Source organism: Anopheles marshallii, chromosome X (genome assembly GCF_943734725.1).
Source record: "Anopheles marshallii chromosome X, idAnoMarsDA_429_01, whole genome shotgun sequence".
NCBI classification, from domain to species: domain Eukaryota; kingdom Metazoa; phylum Arthropoda; class Insecta; order Diptera; family Culicidae; genus Anopheles; species Anopheles marshallii.
The window spans coordinates 7,709,158-7,727,511 of NC_071325.1; the positions used below are offsets into that span (position 1 = coordinate 7,709,158).

General features: G+C 45.4%; 3 protein-coding genes across 3 annotated transcripts; 2 read left to right on the forward strand and 1 right to left on the reverse strand.

Moving 5' to 3' along the window:
• The first annotated feature begins 370 nt into the window (after window positions 1-370).
• On the forward strand, window positions 371-5,438 carry LOC128708617 (DDB1- and CUL4-associated factor 10 homolog). The gene is made up of 7 exons (XM_053803600.1): window positions 371-573; window positions 3,461-3,574; window positions 3,660-4,029; window positions 4,134-4,289; window positions 4,475-4,534; window positions 4,620-4,861; window positions 4,925-5,438. Exons 1-7 carry the CDS (start codon window positions 386-388, stop codon window positions 5,436-5,438), a joined length of 1,644 nt encoding a protein of 547 aa, XP_053659575.1. The 5' UTR covers window positions 371-385.
• A 1,399-nt stretch (window positions 5,439-6,837) lies between these two features.
• Window positions 6,838-9,302, forward strand: LOC128707907 (5'-3' exonuclease PLD3-like). Its single transcript, XM_053802867.1, has 3 exons — window positions 6,838-7,818; window positions 8,647-8,786; window positions 8,885-9,302. Exons 1-3 carry the CDS (start codon window positions 6,838-6,840, stop codon window positions 9,300-9,302), a joined length of 1,539 nt encoding a protein of 512 aa, XP_053658842.1.
• A 2,029-nt stretch (window positions 9,303-11,331) lies between these two features.
• Window positions 11,332-18,331, reverse strand: LOC128718704 (mucin-5AC-like). Its single transcript, XM_053812327.1, has 6 exons — window positions 18,279-18,331; window positions 18,114-18,216; window positions 15,912-16,413; window positions 12,000-12,590; window positions 11,613-11,911; window positions 11,332-11,541 (listed from the first exon to the last, which is right to left on the reverse strand). Exons 1-6 carry the CDS (start codon window positions 18,329-18,331, stop codon window positions 11,332-11,334), a joined length of 1,758 nt encoding a protein of 585 aa, XP_053668302.1.
• Window positions 18,332-18,354: the final 23 nt, after the last annotated feature.

The following is an 18,354-nucleotide window of genomic DNA, read 5'->3' on the forward strand; positions in this document are numbered from 1 at the left end:
GTCAGCTTATGAACCACACGCCTACAGACTGTTAGATTCAACCTCATTGCCACCATCAATGCATCAATCAACCGACTAAAACCGTACAAAACTGCCCAATTCTGACATTGGGACGATAGAGGAAGCCCTCCCGTACGAGATCTCGGAAGAGGAAATACTTTATTCACTGTCATTAGCATACAAATAAAAGCCCGTGTATTTCCGTATCACTTTGCAATCAAATTAGCTGGAATATTTTTATTTTTAGCATAATATCTACAGCCTTGCACCCACGCGGACGGAAGCGAAGCGAATTGAGAAGCGTCGTCCCTTCACGCGCTATACCACGCGTCCACATGTGTTGTGGCGTGCCGCCCTTTAAGTGTATACCCGTGACATTGAAAGCATGTCGCTGCACGAATGGTACCGAAGGCGGGAGCGGGGTCTGCCACCGCGCATTGGCGACACCGACATGATCCACCGTACCATCTTCCGGTCGCTGCAGCCGAAGTTGCTGCCTGACGATCTGACCCGGCCGTACCGGTGTGGGCAGGACTGTGGCGCTATTTGCAACCTGGAATTTTCTCCCGATGGGTAAGTTTATCCCGAGTATTATGTTGCTACTAGCGCTGTGTACCATGCATCTGTTGCGAAGAGTCATTCATATGAATCTTAAGTGCGTTCCTTGGTGGTCAAAAAATCTTGGATGATGATGAGTGGAATCTTGGACGAATCTTTGAGGAGTTATGCATCTTTGAAACAAAGATTCAGCTACATTCATTCTATTGTAAGATGATATTCAGATTCGTGAATCTGAATCGGATAGATAAATCTGAACCAGATCCATTGGTTGCTACATTGTATATCCCTTCTGCGGGAGGCGTTTAGGGTCGTGCCCATTGCGCACATTAAGCCCACCCATTACGCAATACCAGCAATACGTCACCTTAAGCCGCGGCCTCTGCTTTTCGGAAAAAAGCTTGTTGAACTCCCGGACGTCCTTCGAAAGTTTGCTTCTGGTTTCAAGTTCGATCGCATGATCGCACCTTAAGCTACACTTTATGCTTTGTGTGTTTGTTGGTTCTTCGTATTGCGATGGTTTTGTTTTTTTTTATTATTATTACAAAACATTTATTAACGGAAGGAACCTCTCCCCACCTAATTTTAGGACTGCCTGGCGACGTCACCGGTGCGTTTGTGGCGTCTCTAAACGGGTGTTCGCATTTTCTTCGCCACCGTACATCTACTTCCTGGCGTAATTGATTGATCGATTCCATTAGATGAGGTTTTTTTCTTGCGCAATTGTGGCGGTGGAGGAGGACCCCACCCTGCACGACGCTACCGTACCGCACACCGCCGCTACAACATTCGCTTTTTTTTTTGTCTTTCAATTTGGTGGAGGAGGTGAAGTTTATGGCCGTTCTTTTTCGGGTTTGCATGGAAGCGAGGTTAGTCGACCGTTGTTCCGTTCCGGTGGCAGATCCAACCATAATATCCGGCTTCCGCGTTTTCACCACTGCCAGCTGGTGTTGATACGCCGGTTTGTGCGAATTAGCCACGGAGACGATAATCTTAAGTTCGTATCCGCATAAGCGGCGGTGAGACAAATAAAACTCCCTTCCCTCCTCCAAACAAACAAACAAACAAAAAAAAAGGCAGCGTCTCGCAGAACTTCACTGTGTCATACGATAGCGGCGCATTTGAGGGGTGTCGCTAATGTTTCTGTTGAATGGTGCGGTTGTTTTGTTTTTTATTTATTCTTCTTTGGAAGGTTTTAATGGTGGCAATCAGTACTGTAAACCAGTTTTCGTTGGTTAATTCCATCATTAAGTGTTATATCAATCAATTTAATACCCAAAATCGGACCAGTTCCGAAGATGTCGCCTTGTTGAGGTTTTTCCTATGTAACTTCCGCCACTGAAGTACTGCTGCGTACTGCTGGCGTGAATCACCCAGAAAAGGCAACCATTAATGTACCGAATAACGAGTTAATCTAGTTAGCTGTGGCTTTGGTGGGTTTTTTTTTGTTGTTTTGCTTGCCGCAAACCTGTTACCAAGAGGGTCGAATTTCAATCTCTGCAGGACGGCACTACATCTGCAGACACTTAGTTTTCAGTATCTTGCAGCAGCAAAGGGTGATGTGATAGTCGGACCATCTAGCATGACCTTAACAGTGTTAAATTTCCTGGGATTGACTACAGCCGGGTATATCGACGGTTCGGCCTTCGGTCGCGGCACCGCGGCTACAAAACGAGTTTTGAAAGAAGGTAAAACCGAACCGTGCACCAACATTCAACACCTTCTAGTTCCTAGGTTTGGGAGATAACATAAAGCCACCACCAGACAGACATGGGTTTGTAAAATGGTTCGCGTGGTTTGCAACATCATGTAACATTTAATTTGATCCACAATCTAACCTCAAACGCAACTGCAGCTGTAGTTGGATGTACCCGTACTGCTACCTCCAGACACATCAGGCAGATGATAAAAAACCCCGTCTATCGGCCGTCTGCCCATCGCGATACGATCGCAAAACGCTTTGTTGTGCGGGTTACCCTTTTTTGTTTATTTTTCTTCAAGGCGTGCTTCTTCATGCATTACTATGACCCTGACCATAACCCGCGCCGGTTTGTGCTGGGCCCGGGACCTCCAGACAGCGTCACCGTGCGGCAGCTAGCCGTTTTGTTTGCTGCTTGTTTGCTGCAAACATACCCGCTTACCGTGAATCACTTCCGAGTTTGCCGACAACTGAACGGTCTGATGTTGATTGGAACTGATACCCGGGCCAGGGGAGGAAGGGCGGTTATTTTTGCACGCAGCGTTTCGCATACGAATTGATGTGGTTAAATAATACATAAGCCCTTAAAGGAGGAGTTGCGTTTCCATGAATTTCTATCATGTAAATTGAATACAAAACAAAAACAAAACAATCATGCACTGCTACAACTCAACATATATCGCTGTGTTGCTGTATCTTACCAAACCTTGTATAGATACTAGGGAGATCCTGGGGAATGTGAGATTTCTACTTGATGCACCCTATCCGTGCGTACGACCCTTTTCTTCCTGGTTTTCCCTGGACAACTTCAACTTCCGGGAGGAGATTCCACTTTACACCTAGGCAGTTTTCAATGTTGTGTTGATCTGCACGATCAGTGATTATCAATAGTAACTCGCGTGGAAGAATGACGTTTCTCCACTGCACTCTGGTGGTGAGGCGACGAATCACACACACGCTGCTGACCGTAGGAATTGAAGCCTTGCCTCATAATGCCGCGAGGTCCGTGAACTTGGGAGCCCCGTATCGCAGCTTGGGTGCTATTGCTTGACCTTGCTCTATTGACTCTTGAAGTACTTTGTATACCTATCACGTTCAAACGTATTAGTAGTCATATGAAGTTTGAGGGTGTTTGTAAACATTTGTAATGTTTTCTATAAGAAATTGAAGAATTAGGCCATTTTCCTTTTGTACTTCTTACAGGACGGTGCTGGCTGCTGCATGTGAATACAAATCCATCGTATTGTTCGATCCACTCACAGAAAAGCAGGTGTGCGCTGTCGACAACGCTCACGATGGAAGCGTTAATTGCATCAGGTATGTAGTAGCAGCAACGTTGTCACCCCCGTGCAGCAAATACAACAGCCTCGCTCACGTTTGTTTTCTTCACAAAACGCTCTAGATTCGTGGACAATCGTACCTTTGCCAGCTGCTCGGATGACACCACGGTTGCGTTGTGGGATTCGCGTAACCTGTCCACGAAGCTGCGCACACTGAACGGCCACAGCGGTTGGGTGAAGAACATCGAGTACGCGAAACAGGCCGGTATTCTCATTTCGTCCGGACTGGACGGTTTAGTGTACGGTTGGGAGTTAAACAACAGCACGGAGCAGGGCTGTACGTACCAGCGGTTGCTCTACATGCCGGGACTGATGCGGTGTCGGTTGGCACCGGATGGAACGCGCCTAGTGCTCTGCACGAGCAGCGGTTACTTAATGCTTGTACACGATCTGCACTTTCCCAGCTTGGCCGGCGATCTCGTCGACTTTCGCGTAAGTAGGGACCTGTTATTTTTCCGAAGCTGCTGCGTGTGTTTCAAAGCGAAGTAGGCTCGAATGTTACCACATACCAATGCCGTTTGCACTCATTCCGCCAGCCAAACATTCACCGACTGAATCTGATGCGTAAGCAACGGATCCCGTGCGCTTCCCGCAAGACTCCCGCGGTCCCCCACAGCAGAAAGAGAAATCGTATTGAGTTTGTGAGCGACTTTCCACCCGGGGACGATGCGGAAATGATTAGTGGATTGACGGTATGTATGCACCTTACGGTTGAACGAACCGACCGCACAATCTTGTTCAAAAAGTAAGGATAGGTATAACCTGTTGTATTTCACGTTGCGGATATCTTGTTTGGAGTTATTGTAAAACATCAAGTATTTATTAAATAACCCTTCACACTGTCACATATCTGTGTGTATTGCAATGTTCTTTGTAGATACATCCTCAAGGCTGGTGCGCTCTTAGTAGAAATCTATCCTACGACGAAAAAACCGAGGCAAGTAACACTTACGTCCGGGATATATAACAGTTATGTTGAAGTAAAAGTAGAATAATAAGTGATTTGATCTGTGCAATTGCAGTGGTCCGTAGTACATGATATACAAAGCTGGAGTGAAGAAGAAGACGACACTCGTACGGATCAAGAGAACCTGCACCCGGATGAGGAAGAACAAACTGAGACGGAGCAGGATCAGGATCAGCAGCAGGAAGGAGATAATCACAACGGTTTTGTGGAAGACAAGAAGCAACAAAGCAACGGAATTGTTCTGAGTGAAACGACCTGGTGCAATAGCAGCACTATGCAGCGGAATGTAATCACCAAGTACGTAACTAATGTACAACTGCTACAAAACCGACCACAGCTAACGGTAGACCCCTGTTGTAGTGTTTTTCCGAGTCATTCTGGCGCGTCGTGTCTAAACCTCGCACATACACCACACTTAAGACTGCCACCAAACGGAACCAACGTGGATGGAGGCAATGTAACCACCATCAGCAACGAGAAGGCTGTGTGGCCACCGGAAACAACCGTGGCGAGGAAACGTACGGCCAAACACGTGCCAGCCGACGGTACCCGGCTGCTCTACTACATCCAAGAATCGAACAAGGTGGAGGGCTATATGCGGGAGGCGTGCTTTTCACCCGACGGTAGGGTCATATGTTCGCCGCATGATGATTACGGTGTGCGGTTGCTAGCGTTTAACGAGCAATGCAATGAGATGCAGTACGCTCGGCAGTACGTTAGCAACGGTAGCGAACCGGAGATCCTGCGGGAGCTACAGTACAAGCCGTGCCACCCGCACATTGTCATTAGCAGCCAGTTTAGCCCGCGGTTCCCATTGCTCGTTACCGGCTGCCTGTTGGGTAATGTTGTCTGGAATCTGCCGGTGTTAAGTTGAGACGACGAGGCAGCCAAGTACTGAACTAAAGTATACGAGATGTTGGGACGGACAAGAGGAAAATAAACTATTGAAATATATCTACAGTTAATCTTCTGGTTATTGGAAAGAATCAACAAGGAATTACGGCATCATACTTTGTTTCTGTCGGAGCATTCGTTATTTGATTTATGTCTTCATGAATTCCGGCATCATACTTGTTTCTGTCCGAGCATTCGTGTTTTAATTTATGTTTCTCCATTCTCTTACGGAAGTACTCCGATAACTAGAAATTAGAATATTCCACCTCCGAGCAATAAGTAAGCAATAGCCCACTCTATCACCACGTTTAACAGGATAGCCGGTAGAACCCTCGATGGTAACAAAGGTTACACTGGTGTTTGGGATCCACTTTTACCTGCCATGCATATATTTACTACTCTTGAATAATATAAAGGCAGCAGAGGTGGTAGTTTGTAAAAATAACCTAAACTAACGACGCAGCAAACATGCGTGCAGCAGTGTGCGTGCGTTTCAAGCATGAAATAACCTCCATTTTTTTGTTTTTTTTTTTACACAGTTGCCTAGAAGTTTGTATTGACCTACCTTTCTACTGAACGCGTTGAGACATTCGGTGCGATTCCGATTCTCCGTTGACTATCAAACGAATGAATACGGTCGATGAATGAACTTTCAGCGCACGTGAATCAGTTAAAAAAAACTGAACAAATTCATTCGTTGCAAACATGTTTTAACCAACTGTAACTTATATCATGAACAAGGTATTTCAAATGGATATTAAAATATGATATCTGTATTGCTGGTAACGTATAATACCGGTGTTTGAATAAATCTATCAATAATCACATTCGTCGTATGTTCATTGCTCAAACGGCAGACAAAAAAAATGGAACGTGAACGGAAAAATGAATTTCGAGTGAATTGCTGTCGTTCGGGTGTCGAAATACGACGAACGATTTCTCATTTGACAGTTCTGCTCCGGTCCAAAACAAAACCCAAGCCAAGGAAGGTGAAGAAATTTCAGTCCGTGTTTTACCGTGCTAAATTAACAGAAACGCCACGCATATGTTATGTTGAAAATTTAACTAGCAAACAGGAGTAATTCATGTGAACCGAGCTGCGGGTAAGGATTAGGTCTCGCCAAGGTCGCCGTCACAGTGTCCTTTGTGTTGCCTGCTCATTTGCGAATTTGGTGAATAAGTTAAAAGTGTGCCAGCTGTGTAAAGCATAACACAAAAAACGCCTCTCTATCAACAATAGCTACTATCAACCTTTGTGTTTGTTTCTTGCTTTTTTACTCTGCCATCTTTTTGTGGGCCGATGTGGTTACCTTTTGTAGCCAAAGCTTCCGTACGGTTGGCTGTGCTTTTACTCGCGCGTTGCTAGTGAAGAGAAAACCATGAAATTACAGCTTGCGATGGGCCGCAGCCAAAGTCCAGCAATGGACAAAGAGTCAGAAGCGGTGAAAGGTGGAACCGGGTATGAGGCAACGTCGGTGAACGGCCCCGAGGATGACTTTGAGCTGTGGGATCAAAGCAAGGCGCTGCGCTCGGAATATCGGGACAATCGCTGGAGCCAGAACGGATGGTCCTCCTGTATACCGATATCGATCATTTTAGTGCTGATTGTGCTGGTGGTGCTGCTGCCCTTGATGGATCATAGTGATCGGGCCGGGGATGAACCCACCCGGGCCGGTATTGGCCGGTTTGGGCAACCAGTCTGTGCGGAGAAATGTTCGATCGAGCTGGTGGAAAGCATACCAGAGGGTATGACATATCCCGAGGACAGTCCAACCTTCAGAACAACCTTCCAAGCCTGGATGACCCTACTCGAGCTGGCCCAGGGCACAATCGAAATTGGGTCGTTCTACTGGACGCTGAAAGGTGCGGACGTTTATAATCACTCCTCCGCCCGGGAAGGTGAGATGATATTTCGCCAACTGTTCGAAGCAGGCACCGTACGGAAGCTGCAGGTGAAGATCGCCCAAAGTGCACCGACGTCCGCCTCACCCAACCTGGACACGGATCTGCTAGCAAAGCAGGGTGCTGCCTCGGTACGGTCGGTCGATTTTCCACGCCTGATCGGCGGCGGTGTACTGCACACAAAGGTGTGGATTATAGACCGGCAGCACTTCTATCTCGGCAGTGCCAACATGGATTGGCGATCGCTAACACAGGTGAAAGAGCTCGGCGTGCTGGGCACCAACTGTTCCTGTCTGGTGCACGATCTCGCCAAGATATTCGACGTGTACTGGGATATGGGCGCACCCGATGCACGGTTGCCCCCGAAATGGCCGAAAGAGTATACCGCCAGCTACAACTATTCCGCTCCCGCACACGTCGAATTTAATGGGAAAACTGCAATGGACACCTACTTCTCGGTATGTTTAAATTTTATGCTTCATTCTACTTATGATATATTTGTTGTACATTTTTAGTATGATTATTTGATTGTGGACTGATTTATTGCTGATAGAACACGCTTTATGTCACTGGGACATTACTGGGATTTTCTTGAGATCAATGTGTGTTACAATTGTTTTTTTTTTTATAATTTAAGAGACTTTTGTTTGTTTGTTATTGTATTAGTGCTTGTTATTGTAAAAGTTCTTCGAAACGTGGAAATAATTATTCGATCCCTTAATATGGCATATTAAGGATACTTTGAAGGAAACTCGAGATATGCGGATTTCTCTGGAACGCATTATCCCCATATGCCAGGTGTTGACTGTACATACAAATAAGTTACCAAGATGCGAACATCGATATAATAATAAGGAACGTATTAAAAGACAAAGATCAAGACAAGACATCATGGCAAATGACCTAGATAAATAACAAAACATAAAAATAACGCAGAAGGTACTTTTTTATTTATCGGAAGAATGGCAGGGCCATACATCTTAACGCAGAAATACTAAAACGTTTGCTTTTTTAAACCTTTTCTCGGTATCTTGATTAGTTTGGTATAAAAAGCTGGGATTGGTACACCTAAAGAAAAGGCATTGGCATCATTCTAGATAAAATATTGGGGATTTTGAATTTAATACTTCGAACAGAGCAATTATTTTAGCATGAAATTTATTCTTGCTTTCATTAACTTTAAGTTTATTTTGTTAAGAAATATCTTTTATTTTAGTGTGGATATTAATTATCGCAAATAAGTTGTTATCTTCCATTAAATCCATACCATCTGTATGTTCTTTTAGAGCTCCCCACCAATGATGTCACCAGCGGGGCGAACAGACGATCTGTTTGCAATAATAGACGTTATCAATAAGGCAAACCGTTTCGTACACATATCGGTAATGGATTACTTTCCATTAACGCTTTACACGCGCATAACTCAGTAAGTATACGCACGGTGAATGCGCGTAAAAAGCAATTGAGCACAAGATGGTAACACAGTGCCCCCGGGGGTATATTACCTTGCCTATCCCCAAACAGCTACTGGCCGTACATCGATGATGCGCTGCGTAAGGCGGCTATCGAGCGCAAGATATCGTTACGTCTGCTCATCTCGCTCTGGGACCATTCGCGACCGTCGGAAGAATATTTTCTCCATTCGCTCGAAGCACTGTCGAACGCGCTGAACGGTGTGGACATACAGATACGCCGGTTCATTGTGCCCGCGTCGGAAGATCAGAAGAAGATCCCGTTCGGGCGCGTCAATCACAACAAGTACATGGTTACGGACAATACGGCGTACATCGGTACGTCGAACTGGTCCGGCGATTATTTCATCGATACGGCCGGCATCGGCATGGTCATATCGTCGTTCGATACCAACGGTACGATCATACAGGAGCTACAGTCCGTGTTTGAGCGCGATTGGAACAGCAAGTATGCGGTGCGCTTAAGCTAGGTTGTGTAGGGAAAATGATGCTCACCAGTACACGATGCTCAAACTCTAAACACTCTGCCTTTTTGCCTACCTTCTTTGTACAGCTTAACCGGGTGCAGGTGGCTAATGCGCACAATATGCCGCGTAGCACTCTGTACATTGATGCCTTAAAAAACAACACGAGTTCCATGTGCCTTAGTGTAATGCAAATCGGTTAGTGACAAATTTTAGCGAACGAGTAAGGAGAGGGGAAAAAATTTCTTACCAAAAAAAAACCCGTGCTACATTTTTGTAAACATTCTAAACGTTAAAAGCAAATAATGAAACTTTTCGATGGTAATATCGTTTTCACGTTTCGATTGTGGTCAATTGTTAGTCACAAATATGTTAGTCTAAATTGCTAGCCTTAACTGTAAGCCGTAACGTTTAGCGCGATTAGATATTGGTAGCATTTTGTCGAAATCAATGTAGTTTAGCGTTTGGTTCTCTTCCCTCTAGTCAATATGTTGTTCGTTGTTCAGTACTTGTAGCTAATGCTATTTTATAATAAATTCCATGTCATTGCCAGTACGTAGAAAGTTAATCTGGATGTTACATTCCATTTATCAGTAATGTATCTCTCTTGGGAATAGAAAAAAAAAACACGTAGTTTTAAAAATTATATACACCCTTTCTTTTTTTCTAATTCTTCTAGTAGACGGATACGTCAGAATAGATGCAAACTGTCGTGACTTTCCAATTTTCCGCATTGTTATTAACGCGATGGTAATGGCGCAGTAACTATTGCGGTTATTCATAAACATGTTATGATATTTTAAGATGCAAGAACTGTAGCAAAGCTCTCGGTTTAGAAACATAAAATATGTCCGAGACTTTATTTGTTTGTTTCTAACATCAGCTTCGACCACCGCTTTTTCTGTCCGCTAGGCTGTCATCATTCGTGCGGGCATCCCTCATTATCGACATTGAAATTTATCGCAGAAGAACAAGGAAAGTTGCAGCTAAAGTTTCGGCACTTGACAAAAAACCAAATCTCTACCATATATTACGTCGTTTATCTCTTTTTTTTATTACAAAAATGGAGTAATTTAACATTAACAATGTTGTGTGTTGTATTGCTATCCGAGTAAGAGAGCTTGTTTTTTTTTTTTGCACAGTGAGATGCAATTCATCAGTCCTTGTTGCAGTTTAAACAGATCAACAGTAAGATAAAGCCACTGGATGTAGGAATCTCATGGTGGATGGAAACAATCCTACTGTTATATGTAATATTATTGCAATGTTACTATCTTTGCCACACCATTTTTCATATCGAATTCTTCTTCATTTAAACCACTCTTGATAGTCGCTTGAAAATAGTGGGACCGATTCAAAAAATACAAACAAAAAAAAGAAACAAAATGAAAGAAACATCACGCATCAAATAGTACCAGGATATTGGATTTGAATAACGTTCAAATTTAAATAGTGTCTTATAGATAACGATGCTGGTAAGGTTTTGATAAAATGAATTAAAGTTCGTATAAACATCGGTTACTGGGCAGCTAAGCGATCGTCTGCAAACTATATGCTTTTGTGTCCTATTTTTTTGTCGTTTTGTTCGAGAAATCTATTTCGACTTTATCACAAAGAAAAAGTTGTTATATCGTTTTAAAAGTAGGTAGACGCCCAATATTTCACACAACTAGAGGATGAACTAAACAAAAAAAAGACTTAACGCTACGCTCGCAACAGAAGTGTGCCCTCCAGAGATTGGAATATTAACTAAATTCTAAAGTCTGATCGTTCGACTTCGGCTCATCCTCCGGTCGCAGGCTGACTCACGCTGGTCTAACAAGAAGCATCGCTCCTGCCAACCGCTACGGGAGGTATGCAGCTACACAATTAACGATGCTATAAAATGCTAGCCCAAAAAGGAAGAGAGCAGACACCAGTCTTAAATATTGGTTTGCTTCGTTTAACTAACTACAACGCGAAAGGACGGATTTACACGCTTAACGGTATTGAGTAGTGTGGTGTTGGTTCGGGGTATGGTCCCCACCGCTGCACTTCACTCGTTGCAACCCAACCCGGCGGACCAGTTGCAGATGCCACCGACCGGGTCATAGCTGAGACCCTTCGGGCACGTATACTCCCAACCGATGACGCCTCCGATCTCCATTTTGGCACAAGAGATGAACTTTTTGCATGACAGCGGATGTGGAAAGTTGCCCTGGTCGAGACACTCGATAATGCCCGGTCCGTGCATGATCACTTTAACCTGAATAGAATAGCAGAAACAAAATGATTTAGCTGGTTGGAAGAATCTAAGCTGACGGTCGGGTTAATGACCTGCGAACTGGATTTTCCAACTTTGCGAGTATCTCCATCATCGTAGTAGTCGTAATCGACTGGTGCAGGACGATAGGTACGGCCGGTAACATCATCCTTCTGCTTCCTTCTACCGCTGCTGGTTTGCCTTTCATACGGGGATGGTTGATGGTTTCGGGGGAACTGTGACAGTACGGTAGTGTCCTGCCGTGGACTGATCGTAGCCGTTGCGATCGGCGACGTATAGATCAGTCCGGGTGTCGTTTGCTGGTAGTAATACTCGGAGTGCGTCGCAATACGGGGTCGCTGTATGGGTGCCTCTGTGGTAAAAGCGGAGAAAGCAATGTGTCATCGGCTTCGCTACACGTTCACACGCCCACACGAGGGAAGCCCCTCATCACTACTTACGCAGTTTGTGCGTTGACGTCGCATGTACTGGAGCGCTGTATCCGAGCGTGTTGGGATAGTCGTGCGTAACGTTGTATTTGTGGGTGGTCGCCCGCCCATTCGCTTCCGCCGCGTACTGCGTCTGCTTCTGCTGCTGCCGGACCCATTCCTTATCCACCACACCTTCGTACCCATTGCGCACGGTAGTGGTGCTGACGATTGGCAGCGGTGCACGCGACAGTGTGGTAAGCGCATCGAGCAGCTCCTGCTCGATCGGTTCGCCATCGTCGTGTTCGCCTATCTGCTGATAGCGATTCTTCGCATTGTACAGCTTGCTGTTCTGCCGTATACTGGGCTCAATGTTTTGATCGACACCTGCCACATCCAGCGACTGGGCGGGTACCGTCTGCTGCTCATTGACGTTCCGTTCCGAGCCCGGCCCGGTACCGAGTGCACCGATGCGATATTTGTTTTTCTTGAAGAACTTACTGCTAACTGGCGCTCCCGTGGACGCTGGGATCGCCTCTAGGGGCGTTGGTGTTGTAGTGCGCGTTAGCGGCGAACCATTGTTTCGCCGTTTAAACAATGAGTTTACCGGTCGAGTGGATGTTTCTGCATCATGGTGTTAAAAGAGGAAAGATACACAAAGACAAATGGAGAAAAAAAAAATCATTCAATTAGCGCTAAACAATCTGTCGATTCTACAGAAGAGTCTGTCGATGTTGCAAAATTCCCGGCCCATCATTCTTTTACGTCTAGCTCGACACAAAGCAGACTTGGTCGTGCTACCATCTTATTAGATGCACACTCCAGAACACACATCCTGTTCCCATGTGAACATGCTGTGCCTTTGGAAGCAAATCAAGAATACATCCACGATTTGCATATCGAGTTTATACAGGCTGAGTCAGTTTCATCGATAAAACAGCATTGGCTAATTATGCAGATGGCTCTTGCCGCATCCGTCGGTATGTGCGATACCGAGTTCCGTCTTCCCATATCAGTCCCCGCATAGTATTACGACAGTGCGGATCGCTTTCGGGGTGGGGGCGAATTGGGCACCCTCTTCCTTGCATTTGTCAACTAACGAACTCCCCTGCCGGGTGATTTAAAATTCAAATACCCTGCAAATATGCAAGGAGAACGCGCCGCGTTTGAAAAAAATTCGAAACTGTCGACCCGATCACCTTGAAATCGTGATTTTCAAATCCTGCACGCTAGTGCGAGCTTGAAAGGTGGGAGCAAATATTTGTCGAAATAATACGTGGCCGTTGGCGTAACACAACGACCAACATGCTGCTATTATTTGCCTATGAGTTCGCTAACGTGGTGTTGCTAGTCCGCTGAGGATTAAGGTCTAATTTGTTCAGCACTTTGGTAGGCTGGTTATGCATGTTAGCAGCATGATAGACACCTTCGTGAGGTAGAGTTCACGTGTCGGACATGGAATGCGACTTGAAAGCCCACCGTCGTTTCAGTCGGAGAAACCAATTTCATTGGAGATCTTCAGATAGGTAATCTTTAGTCTGATCTGGAGTTGTTCGGGATACTCTTTAAAGATGCAAGACTTCACCATGGTAGTAAAGAAGGAAAAAGAGCTCAAGAATCCTGTATACCGGAGTGATTTAAGATGGTCTTTGGTCATCAAAACTCGAATCTCACACTGACAGCTAATCTTTGACACAAAATTATATAACTTTCTTGAAGTCATTGGAGTGGAGTTTCTGAGCCCCAAATTCTACAAATTGTAGCTGATGTTTGGGGAGCTGAGGCATCTTCGGATTCAGAGCAGTTGTCTTGTGCGTTTGTTAGCAAGGAACTGCAAAATTCGAATCTCGACTGACAGCTAATCTTTGATACAAAATTATACAACTTTCTTGAAGTCATTGGGGTGGAGTTTCTGAGCCCCAAATTCTACAAATTGTAGCTGATGTTTGGGGAGCTGAGGCATCTTCGGATTCAGAGCAGATGTCTTGTGCGTTTGTTAGCAAGGAACTGCAAAATTCGAATCTCGACTGACAGCTAATCTTTGATACAAAATTATACAACTTTCTTGAAGTCATTGGAGTGGAGTTTCTGAGCCCCAAATTCTACAAATTGTAGCTGATGTTTGGGGAGCTGAGGCATCTTCGGATTCAGAGCAGTTGTCTTGTGCGTTTGTTAGCAAGGAACTGCAAAACTCGAATCTCGACTGACAGCTAATCTTTGATACAAAATTATACAACTTTCTTGAAGTCATTGGAGTGGAGTTTCTGAGCCCCAAATTCTACAAATTGTAGCTGATGTTTGGGGAGCTGAGGCATCTTCGGATTCAGAGCAGATGTCTTGTGCGTTTGTTAGCAAGGAACTGCAAAATTCGAATCTCGACTGACAGCTAATCTTTGATACAAAATTATACAACTTTCTTGAAGTCATTGGAGTGGAGTTTCTGAGCCCCAAATTCTACAAATTGTAGCTGATGTTTGGGGAGCTGAGGCATCTTCGGATTCAGAGCAGTTGTCTTGTGCGTTTGTTAGCAAGGAACTGCAAAATTCGAATCTCGACTGACAGCTAATCTTTGATACAAAATTATACAACTTTCTTGAAGTCATTGGGGTGGAGTTTCTGAGCCCCAAATTCTACAAATTGTAGCTGATGTTTGGGGAGCTGAGGCATCTTCGAATTCAGAGCAGTTGTCTTGTGCGTTTGTTAGCAAGGAACTGCAAAACTCGAATCTCGACTGACAGCTAATCTTTGATACAAAATTATACAACTTTCTTGAAGTCATTGGAGTGGAGTTTCTGAGCCCCAAATTCTACAAATTGTAGCTGATGTTTGGGGAGCTGAGGCATCTTCGGATTCAGAGCAGTTGTCTTGTGCGTTTGTTAGCAAGGAACTGCAAAACTCGAATCTCACACTGACAGCTAATCTTTGATACAAAATTATACAACTTTCTTGAAGTCATTGGAGTGGAGTTTCTGAGCCCCAAATTCTACAAATTGTAGCTGATGTTTGGGGAGCTGAGGCATCTTCGGATTCAGAGCAGTTGTCTTGTGCGTTTGTTAGCAAGGAACTGCAAAACTCGAATCTCGACTGACAGCTAATCTTTGATACAAAATTATACAACTTTCTTGAAGTCATTGGAGTGGAGTTTCTGAGCCCCAAATTCTACAAATTGTAGCTGATGTTTGGGGAGCTGAGGCATCTTCGGATTCAGAGCAGATGTCTTGTGCGTTTGTTAGCAAGGAACTGCAATTCCATTAGCAGACCTTATCATAGACCTTCAGCTCCAAAAGCTTTTCGCTCCAAAATTTGTCCCAATTATGACTCCAGTTTTCTCCCAATAATCATTTGCTAAACAAACGCGACACCGTTTGGAGGCATTTCGTAAATAGCACACCCGAAATATTATAAATGATGAAATGCTCGATGCAAAGACAAACCACCTTCATGCGCAACCTAAACGGACATGTCAGCGGCTCGTTGTGGGAAAAGCGCGGAGCGCTAGATGATGATCACGTCGTAAATCTTCGGGTCCGAAATTCGAGCTGGACGTGGTAAAAGAACACCAAACTTTCCATCACGACGGCCAAACGTCCCGAACGCGCAGAGATTGCATCTTGTGGCGATGCCCTGCGGGCGACCCCCTCCTCCGTTTCCTACCATAAACGAACTGGCTGCTAATCATGGGAGCGAGAAAACGCGTCCCCGCGTCTTATATTTGCATGACCGAGAGTGAGGTTGTATAAGCAGATCATCTACCGGACTCGTTCCATTCGACCTTCGCCCGCATGCCCGCCGAGTGCCTCTCCAATAGGAGCTCCATCTTTCTCTCTCTGCCCCCCTTCCTCGGGCCGCCCGCTCTGGGTGGGAGGGGAGGGTTAGGTGACACACTATTTTCGCTTTTCATCTGTGCGCGCCAAACATACGCGGCACGGCGTTGCTTCATCTTACCTGCACCCGGGCTTGTCTCGCTGCTGGCGCTGGGTATGGCGGTGGTGCTCTCGCCCCCCACTGCGGTGTTGCTGCCGGTGTAACCGGTTCTATTAGCGGGTCCATATTTGCGCCGTACGCCGCCGTTGCTGGCGAGGTTCGGACGGCCGACACGGCTTTGCGACACCTCCGACCTGGTGGCGATGGTGGTTGTTTCCTCCGTCGATGACATCACACTGCTGCCCGGCCGCTGCCGGTTCGCTATTTTGGCCAGATAGCTCGAGGCGGTGGTGGGACGGCGACGGCGCACCAGCAGTGACGAGGCCGGCGTTGTCGCTGTCGTCGGCTGCTGATCGGAGGTCGCCTGCTCGGCGCTGGCAGCGGGCACTTCAGAGCGTCGCGTGCTCTTAGTGCGTTCGGTCGTGGTGTCTGGCTGCTCTCTGGACGTTTGCTGCGGCCCGCTGTTGCTCGGCTTACCGCCTCCGGATGGACGTCTCAAGCTCGGACGGTACTGTGGACGCACCTGGACGCCGGTAACAAGAAGTACACGATAAACGTGAGAAAGAGAGAGAAGGAAAGAGATGGAGGTTAAATTAGACGCACAAAGAGGCTTTGTACTTATTGCAGGAGAGACAAAATAAGAGAAAAACAACAAGTGTCGGTAGCGCTAGTGTCATTGTAGATGTTAGATTGACAAATAGAGCAGCTGTATTGCGCTCTGGCGGTACAGTGTCTCATCGGTGGCAAAGTGTAGCTGTTTGCACAACTTTGGTGCTAGAGTTTGAGGTTTGATTTTCGTTTGTGGTTCGTTTCGGTTTGCAAATGTTCCAATTCTGCTGTGTGCCGGGTGTATGATTGAGTGTGTATTGTCGACCAAAATCACGTTGCGGTCCCCTATTGCATCCCCCCCGCTAGGTGGTAAAGGTTTAGAGGTAGTTTGTTCTTCAAGATAGATCTAACTAATTCGTTGCAACTTAATAGTTAATAATACAAACAAAGGAGATAAGAATCGAAGGCTTAGTTTCTGCAGAGAACGCAATACACATCAGTGAGTGTTCGTGCGCGCGCGCGCGCATGTGTGCGATAGCAGTTTACATTGTAGAGTAAGCACACTGCCAAACAACATTCCCGCGTGGACAATCTAACGCTGTTTGTGTAGGTTCTGGAACCATGTGCTAGATTTCTGAATAGCTAATCACGCGAGTGAAGGTGTAGTTGCCATACCACTCACAAGTAGGGCTCCATGCGTGGACTACGATTTACAATTTGTCACAGCCCACGTTGTTGTTTTCTTTTATGGTTAATTGCAAGAGTTTTGCCATCTTGCCTCACACATCTGGCTTAACTTTGGCACACATTAGTTTGCAGCTGGAAATTGTCAGCAGCTCTACGCATCTAGGCTCTGTTTTTGTCTTTGTACTTCAATTCAGCATTAGTTATAGCGATCCAAGGTTGCGTATGAGTTTGCTATGATTCATTGCTTGTCTTGAGTCACGTTCGACAGATGGAGAGGTTCGTTGGGGTATTCGTATTCTCTTGGCTTTATTTGAAGGCTATCTAGGATATATTTATTTGCTCATTCATGAGACAAGATATTATTGTAGAAATAGCTTTATCCGACTTTTGGACGAGATTCAAATTCTATGTGGATATATATTGTTAAACCATCCGTAGTTCTTAGGAGAACTCATCAATTCTTGCTATTTAAGAGTATCGCAAACTCACTAGACGTAGATATTAAATCGCTTGGTTTGATCTGAAGGCTATCTATGATATATTCGAAACTAGCGTAGCTTTTGCTCATACAATAAACAAGATATTCTTGTGGAAATAGCATTATCCCACCCTTAGACGAGATTCGAATCCGAGGAGGATTATATTGTGAAGCCGTCCGTAGCTCTCAGGACATCCTTATCGCTTAGGAGAACTGATCAATTCTTGCTATATCTCACTTTCTGCTACAGTGCGTTGTGTGTTAATATAAACAAAGCATTGCATAATCACTGCTCAGCGACAACGGTGCGGTTGCTGTTGTCGCCGTTCGTCGCTTGGCCGGGATTGATTGATTTTGCATCAAAACCGGTTAGCATTCCTGGGCACCATAATCAACCTGGGTGAAAGTTGGTAATGGGGTTCGCTGTTTCCAATTTTTACTTTTGTTCAGCGAAAAGGGCAAAAAGCTGCAGGAATGCAACAACACAGCACCAAACGAGAGAAAGTTACGTGTATAAAGTCGATGTGTTCACGTAAATCGTTTTTCTTCTTCTTCTTCTTCTTTTGCGCTTTGCCGTTCAATCCCTTCGAGCGTCCCCGGAGATCATTCCGGCTGAAATTGAAAGTTTTTCTCCGTTTTGCAACCGATCATGCCGGGCTGTGATCCCATGGTACGGTGCACCGATTAGATCGAACGTCCCGTTGTTTGGTGACACCGGGCTGCACATTGTGTCCGCGTCTGCCAAACAAC